The 8,886-nt window shown below is 43.5% G+C and overlaps 1 protein-coding gene across 1 annotated transcript in view; it reads left to right on the forward strand.

Moving 5' to 3' along the window:
• The first annotated feature begins 5,318 nt into the window (after positions 1 to 5,318).
• The window catches only part of LOC108801799 (olfactomedin-4-like), a 12,674-nt gene continuing 9,106 nt past the window's right edge, over positions 5,319 to 8,886 (forward strand). Inside the window, exon 1 of the mRNA XM_018573709.1 lies at positions 5,319 to 5,366. Within this exon, the coding sequence (XP_018429211.1) occupies positions 5,319 to 5,366 (48 nt within the window). The remainder of the gene's footprint in view (positions 5,367 to 8,886) is intronic.

Below are 8,886 nucleotides of genomic sequence, written 5' to 3' on the forward strand. Positions count from 1 at the left end.
TACATGCAAAGCAAGATAATTCAAGCCGTGATTTGTCATAATTGTGATGATTATGGCTTACAGCTCATGAAAACCCCAAGAACCCCAAATCCACAACCTCAAAAAAGTAGAATATTACATGCAATCAATAAAACAAGGATTGTACATAGAACAGAGCTACACAGTAGCACGGGGACGTGCAGATAAGAAGAGAGCTGCTGCGCATGTCCATATAGCGCGTGGGAGTAAACTGGTACTCCCCCCCCCCCACAAACACACACACATTTGTGCATCTCTACTTAATAATATAATGTATTGCTGGGACTTGTAGTCCTGCGTAGTTGGTGCTATTCTGTATTGCTGTATAATCATTATACAGAGACCACAGATGTTTATAGGCAGAGAGAGACAGTCGATTGTCTCCCAGCCGTCTCGTCCTTATCCCACGGATCGTTAGTTTATTGGAAAAATATAAAGGAACAAGAACTCCTCATGGTATAGTCGATAAAGATTTATTGAAACAAAAAACGTAGCCACTTACAATTTAAAACGATAAAACCGGCCGCTCACACGATGTGAGTAAAACTTCTGCACTTCCTGACTGTGCGTGGCACCGTGAAGTATAGCCCCGCTAGTAGTTTCTAGAACGAGAGATGATGGTAAATATTCAATGGGGACACCTGCACTGTTGACAACTAAAGCTGGCCATACACTAGAAGATTTCCAAATAAAAGCTCTTTCTTTACCACCCAACAATGCCATCGGACACTTGGCGAATGTCGATGAAAATTTTGTTTGATTTTTAACATTTGATTTTGGAAAGAATGGAGTTTCCAAAATGAAACCTCACTCACTGTTAGAAATTTGTTCGTTCGAGAAAAATTTCCATCCTGTTCTTGACTTTCTATAAACTAATAGAAAGTCAAAAGAAAGAGCTTTTCCACAAAAGTTCATTCGGAAATCTACTAGTGTATGGCCACCTTAAGATGGGAATTCTAAGTTTGTAGAGATTTCCTGTTGCATCTCCAAGACAGAAAGTGGAGTGAAATCTCCCCAATGGGGCACAGGTAGCAAAAAATAAACTGTCAGGGTATTAACTCTTCCCTACTCTATCCAAAACTAAAAAAAAATAATAATTTGAACTATACATCCACTTTAAGAATGTTGGCTACTATTTTCTGCACTCCACAGCTCTTTGTCATTGCATCAAAAGCCCGAACAGGTTACATGTGGAACACAAGCCAACAGTTCTGATAAATCTTTCATGTCCAGGAGCTCCTATCATTTTACTAACCGGAATTTCCAAAGAAAGCACACAGCACATCATTAACCTTGAATTCTGACTTAAAAGAACTACCTGTCTGCAAATATATATTCTTCACTTGTATGAAGTTATCGAAAGTGTACTATTTAAAATATACTTAAATGTTAGCATATTAATACTGTAAGAGGTATATTTATTAAGAAAAAAACACATGTAGGATTTTTTTGTGTATGATGTAAATCTGTGGCGGGTAAGGAGGATGAACGGCAGAGTCTGCAAATTAGGATAATACAGTGGGGGGAATTTACCAAAACTGGAAAAGACAAAATCTGGAGCAGATTTGCACTGCAGCCAATCAACTTCTCTCTCTCGTTTTCAAATCTTGCCTGAGCAAACTGAAGAGAGATGCTGATTGGTTGCCATGGGAAACTGCTCCAGATTCTGTTTGCTCCAGTTTTGATAAATCCCCCGCTCCCAGTGTGTCTAAGGACCATTAATGTCATACTTATACAGCACATGTAGTAATGTGCTTTTTTGCCTTTACTTGCATTTAAAGTACTTTTATTCCAGAACATGGTACAGTGCAACATACATGTTTTTGTGACTTGAGGCACATTGCTATAGGCAGCCCATTCATTTTGACACATTAAAAAAAAGTCCACACAATGCAACGTTACAGAGCATAAGCATTTCTGAGCTGGTCTGGCGCTATCTTGGAGGTGTGTTGGGTGTGTTGCAGCGCACTGTGTAGAAATGCCATTCGGGTCTGGGAGCCTCAGCTTTAATAATATACAGTATGTTTTTGGCTCCCAGACCCGAATGGCATTCGGGATCCAAATTTCCGAATTGCCATTGGGTCTGGGACATTCAGCTTTAGTATTAATATCTGTATATGGTTTTCTGTGGTATTCGCAACGAATATTCGTAACTCATCCGAAAATAACGAAAATTCTGATTTCGTCCGAATCCAAAACCCGAAATGAATTGAATTTCGGATCTGAATCCTGAAATAACCCAAACCGAATTTCTCCTCAGCTTACATGTCTACTAGATAGATAGACAGACAGACAGACAGATCTGAATACATTTGAACAGTGGCGTCACAAGGGTGTTGCGGGGGGTGCGGCCCGCACCTGGGTGACACCCGCTCTAAAAAGTTGGGCACTTGGTAATGGGCCGAGAGCCCGACAGTGTCAGAAGAAAGAAGGAGACCTGGCGGCATTCACCTGCTGGGTGAAGGTCCCCTCCTCTATCTGCCGGCATCCACCACCAAGATGGCCGCCGGCAGGCCTCAATTAGACAAGCAACAAGGAAATGGCGTGGCGATATAACGTCACGGCGGGGTATCACATGTTCTCCGCTCTGGGTGACACCCGGCCTCGGGACGCCCCAGCATTTGAATGCTCGATCAGTGCACTATGCAGATCTCCTGCATCCATCACCAAGATGGCCGCCGGCAGGCCTCAATTAGACAAGCAACAAGGAAATGACGTGGCGAGATAACGTCATGGCGGGGTATCACATGTTCTCTGCTCTGGCTGACACCCAGCCTCGGGACGCCCCAGCATTTTAATGCTCGATCAGTGCACTATGCAGATCTCCTGCAAGTACATGCATTCCTTTCAGCAGCTACTGCTCAGCATTTGTCAGGGAGGGTTTCCTAAGGTCTCATTTACACGGGTGTGCACATCCATACGGCATGCATGCCTGTGTAGATACCTGGTGCTGGAAGGGAATGGAGCAGCCTGTAATTGCATGTAGCCGTCTGTACTTCCCTATGACAGGATGTAGATGCATGCTGACCTGAACCTGCACAACCATACAGGTCCATGTGCACGCACTTGGATGCAAACTGTCTGTGTCTAAGTGCGTGCACCCGGACCTGTGGGGATGTGGAGGTTTGGGTCAGCATACAGCCGGGTTCTCATATGGATGTAAAGGTGGCTGTAGGCATTTATAGGCTGCATCATTCCCTCCCGTGAGCAGGTCTCTGCATGGGCATGCACCCCATATGGACATGCACGCCTGAGTGAATGAGGCCTAATATTGACAGCGACAGCCCATGTCTCCGCAATGTGCATCGAGGAAGGACCTTAATTGCCAGGCATTATTTTAATAAAAGCTGCAGATTTAAAAATATTAAAATTACTTTTTAAATTACATTAAAGGAGAATTATGAGGCGAGTGATTTTCACTCAGCCTCATAATCTGAGCCGACCTGTGACAATGAAACTGTCACAGGTCGGCTCAGTAGATCGGGAAGCTCACTTCTCGATCTATCCGTGCAGAGAGCCGTGACTGTCACTCACGGCTCCCTGCAGGGATTCCCCCCCCCCTCCCCTGTCCGATCCTCCAGCACTGACTGGCAGAACGGATGGGGGAGGGACGGGCAAAGCTGGCTCTGCCCATCCAGAGCTGGGCCAATCCCGCAGCTGGGTGGATCTCGACATCGATGTTGGGATCCGTTCCGGCTGCAGCGTCTCAGTATACTGCGAGCTACAGCATGCGGTATACTGAGCTTTGGGTCACAAGGAAACATTTGTGTTCTCCCGTGACCCTTAGGCCTGGTTCACACCTGGGCGTTTTACAGCGCGTCACTATGCGCTGTAAAACGCTCAACATGTGAACACCAATAATTGCCTATGGGCATGGTTCCCACCTGGGCGTATTTCGGTGCGTAGGAACGCGCTGAAAAACGCCCTTCGCCCAAAGAAGTACAGGAGCTTCGTTGGGGCGTATTTCAGCGCGTTTCCATTGGTATTCCCGAGTGTGGTAACCCCGAGCCACACTCGGGAATACAGCGTACAGGTCTTACCTTGTCCGTGATCCCCGCTGTGTCCTCCGGCGGCTGCCGACTTCCAGGTTCCGTCCCTTGTGAGCGGCCGCGTCGGCAGGAAGTTTGAAAGTGAAAAAAAACATTTTCAAATAGAGAAAATAAGGAAAAAAACTAAAAAATAAATCATACCACCAGTGAAACGCGCGTTTCACTGAACGGAAAAACGAGCTGAAAAACGAGCTGAAAAAATATGCCCGGGCGGGGTGAACCCAGCCTTAAGAGAACTATGGGGAAAAGCCCTGACCCCATAGTTCTCCTTTAACATGTTAAAAGCTTGTATGAAATTAGTGATTGGTTTCACATATGCTAAAAGCATATGTAAAGCCTATTTTCTTTTAAAGCTTTGAATAGAGGCAGGCAACCTCAGCACGCCAGCTGTTGTGGAACTACAAGTCCCATAAGTCATTGCAAGACTATGACAGCCCCACACATGACTCCCTGAAGCAGAGGCATGATGGATTTTTCGTTTCAGCATAGTGGGGTGTCGGGGTTGCCGATCCCTGGGTTAGACAGCCTGTCAAGTCTCTATTGCTGTCTGATTCCCCACTGGGCAGATTCACCCCTTTATCCTGGTAACCATTATCACTGAGAAATCACTATGATCACTGAGACAGAAAGTCAGGGCAAATAGAAGTTTGAACCCTTCCATATTTGGTCTAAAACAAGAAAAGATACGTTTTGACTCTACAGCTACATTAAGGGTAGCAGATATAGGAAGCCTTTTTCACAATAAAACATTAATTCTGATGTACTTTTTGGGTGAGATCATTTTTTTTTAGGGTATGGTAACTGTATAACACATGTAAAAGAATTGTTCATGGTAAAAATTTGTGCGTGAAAGACAATTTTCAGGCGTTGAATGTACGGTGTCAATGTACTCTTTTTCATTGGTCATTTTCCATTTAAAAGCTGGGAATGTCTCTTTATTTTATAGGTTTTTCTCCATTCACATGCCTGTGTCCCTCCTGTTATTTGTATCTTTTCTAATCTCTCAGGTTGTATTCCAGGAAACAATCGGTGACAATTACCAAACATGTTATGGGTTAAGGCACCCATTTACATTCCTTTACTGTACAGAGATTTCATATGCAGATTTGGAAGGACATTACTACACCTATGTCAACAGAGTGATTTCTCAAGATCCAGGAACAAAACAGGGTGTGTGTCTTTGAAAAGAAGCAGTATGGCACCGTCCCAGCACAAGACAAGGACAGCAGTCAGGACCAAGAAAGGAACAAGATGCTGTCCCTCCTGATCTTTACTGTGGGCTTGCTGCAAAGTCATGCAGTCTCTATGGTGAGTATCTAACATCTCTGCTCTGACTTTAAAACTCATGATAGCTTTCTAAAAGTCATTTGTTGTCTTGTTTATGAAATACACAGAGGGTCAGTCGCCCAAAACTAATGTTTAGTTTCTTGGTATTTAAACTATCTAATTGTTTTATAGTTCTCTAATGAAGTGCTTTGCTCTCCATACCTGCAACAGCCATTCTGAGTAGATCCCACTGTCCTTGTCACATTTATAATTAATCTTATGAAATTATTGGGAAAACCCAACACTCTAAGATGGGCAGGAACAAAGCTAGGAACTATGGCATGGAGATCTGACTGCTGGAGACCCCTAAGATATATGGTCATCCACTAGAAATGAGCCTGGGCATGGTGTGAACCCAGGCCACCCATGATTCCCCCTTTTGAAAAAGTGAAAGCACGAAACGCGTCAAGGAGGATCTGTCTTCACCGCTCACAGCTAACACTGATTTTATGCTCGAACAACTCGTCTGTCTTGTAAGTGCATCTATGTATTTTAAAGAAATAAATCTTTTTTTAATTACTGCACTTAGAGGATTCCACCGCCTTTTCTTCGGCTTTTTTCCCCCTGGGAGATCTTAATAGGTTTCCGTCCCCAGCGAGAGGTGAGGGAGCCTGCCAGAGGGAGGAAAAAAGCAGACCAGACCTTTTGAGAAAGGAGGACGGATCACAAGAAACCATAGGACTTTCCGGATTCTATGAATTATCCCTGGTTTGAGATGTTTTGAACTGACCACTCTGAACTGACTGCTCACTAAGATCGATGCCGGTATTTTAGTTAAATTAACCCCGCATTTAATCTTTGTCTTTGAGAGGAATCAGAGTGCACGGAGTGGCACTGTATATGTGATCATTTTTCATACTGTTTAATTTCTATTATTTAAGTGTTCGTACTATATTTAAAATTCGTCACGATTTAGAGATTGGGATTTTAGAATTTGTTTTTCTTATACACGACCAATCTGTGACACCGAGTCATTTATATTTTGATTGATGTCTTTGAATAGATTGTCACATCATTAAGAGGTTTGTTTGGACAAACCATGTACACCTAGTACACAGAAACACCTAATCTATACACCGGCTGGTGATTGAAAACCCTTTTCCCACACCTGATTGTTGTATTGCACAATTATTACCGAGGTAGTGACTACCGAGATTTATAATTTTTTCACAGTAGAATCTGAACTTAGTAACTTCTTCACGTCCTATAGAGTGCACATATTTTATTTTATTTATTTGTCGAGACCGAGCGCAACTCACTTGCGATATAACCAGGCCACCCAAGCCCGCTCAAAACTGTGACCATGACCCCTCCTTCTGACTCAATCAGTGGTGGCAGTTGCGGTGGGGGTATCCCCTGCCCCTTTGTGGCGTATAGGGGAATGCACCTCTCCATAACTCATCGGGTCTTGAGGAAGGGGTGACAGCCACAGTTTTGAGCGGGATTGGGCGAACTAGGTTCACACCAAACACAGGCCCCTCTCTAGTGTATATCTATATCTCATGTCTCTTAGGGGTCTCCAGCAGTGAGATCTCCATGCCGTAGCTCCTAGCTTTGTTCCCGCCCACATCAGAGTTTTGGGTATTCCCAATAATTGCATAAGATGATTTATAAATGTGACACGGAGAGTGGGATTTACTTAGCCGCATCACTAGTATCCACTAGATGGCTGAGCGCAACGGAATATACTTATATTTGAAATATTACTTTTGGGTGGACAAACCTTTAACCATCTCTACAATCTTCCTTTTGTCGTGGAAAAGTGTCTACAGGTAATCCTCAAATCATCTCTGAATTCATGCTGACACTGTCCTTCCTTCTGGAGGGTGGCTACTTTTGTTCCCCATGGTCCCTGTGTATGTTGTAAAGTAGCCACCGCTCCAAGATCGCTCCCGTGATGGACTACAATCTCAATACAAATTAGTAAACTAAACCCGAGATTGTAGTTCATCACAGGAGTGAGCTTAGAAAAGGAAGGACAGTGCCAGCATGAATTCAGAGATGATTTTAGAATCTACAGCTGAGAGATACACAAATAAGATATGTTTTTGTTAACAGTTAAGGTACTTGAATGCATTTTTAAGGTTTAACTCCTGAGTTTAGTGTTACTTTAATTGCAGCAGACTATGAAGGGTTCACAGCAGCGATGGGACAAGGTCCTCTGGCACCCAAGACGAGGGTTATTTGGATATTATAAAAGGGCTATACAGTGCAAAACTCCATTTATTTACTAGTTTGCATTAACATCCAATCAGATACAGGGCAAAAAGTCATTTTTTATAGTTTGCTGGAGACAAATGGGTGATTAAATGTAACCACATCTTTGGTGAAACATAAACTGTCCTGATATATATACAGTATACACAATAAGGATTTTAGCAAACCTTTTTGCAGATTCAGATCTTTTACTCTTGAAATGGTTTTCCTTTTCTCGATGTGATTTGAGTCAGCTATCATTATAACTAGCTAGTTTAGTCTCTGTATTCTAATAAGAAAAAATGCAGAATATCTCATTAAAGGCTTATTTACACCATAGTGTTGTGCTAAATGTGAGGTATGCACCTCCTGACAGGGCAACATGTGGTACCCTGATACCTTGCATTGTGGTGGGAAAAAAAGTAGTGCATGCCCTACCTTTTTACTGCACCACACAGTATTGCGGTACTGCACATTGCCCTGTGCTGCAACACGCACTCACCAGGTGGTGTGTTGGGATGCCATTTAAATGAATGGCAATGCAACACACCAGTACACAATACTGCTGGCTGCATGTGCTGTGCGATAGTGAGTGCTAAATGCATGGTGTCTTTGTGCTTTTACCACAACGCTATGGTGTAGACAATCCTAAAAAGACATTAGAGATCATTTCACCAAAAATGAAAACTATTGCAGAGAATGCTTGACATGTAATTTCTAGCAACGCAGACAAGTGGTAATGATATCTTTTTGTCAGTTTTGGAAAATGACAGAAAATGCAAAATCAAACAGAAAGGTGTGTTTTAATAACACTTAGGCGGGCTTCACACACATGTGATGCAGTAATGCATGAACATTAATTTGCATTAGGATTAGGCAGACCATTTATTTAAATACACTAAAAAAGGTGCTATTTTGTGTAACGTAGCGCACTACAGCACACAGCAATGTAATCCCATGTGTTGTGGTGTGCTGCCAAGCATGTCTGTTGGCAAATAGCCATGCATAACTGTGGCTGACACCCCCCCTCTCCTCTCAGGCTAATCAGCAACATGTCACAAAGGGGCAGGGAATGCCCCTGCTACAACTGAATGAGCTGGGAGGGTGTGTGTCAGTCACAGGTTTGCTTAGGCCGACTGGGTTGATACCAAGCCCCCCCACATTAATTACCATTACTGGCAAGGTGCTTGCATGCACTATTTTTTGCGATTGCACCGGACCGGAATGCGGGCATTACTGTATCACACGTTCTGCTGCGGGGCGATCGCACTGCGGCGGGGGGGGGGGGGGGGGGGGC

The sequence above is a fragment of the Nanorana parkeri genome, unplaced genomic scaffold (genome assembly GCF_000935625.1).
Source record: "Nanorana parkeri isolate BGI_ZX_2015 unplaced genomic scaffold, ASM93562v1 scaffold2497, whole genome shotgun sequence".
Lineage (NCBI taxonomy): Eukaryota > Metazoa > Chordata > Amphibia > Anura > Dicroglossidae > Nanorana > Nanorana parkeri.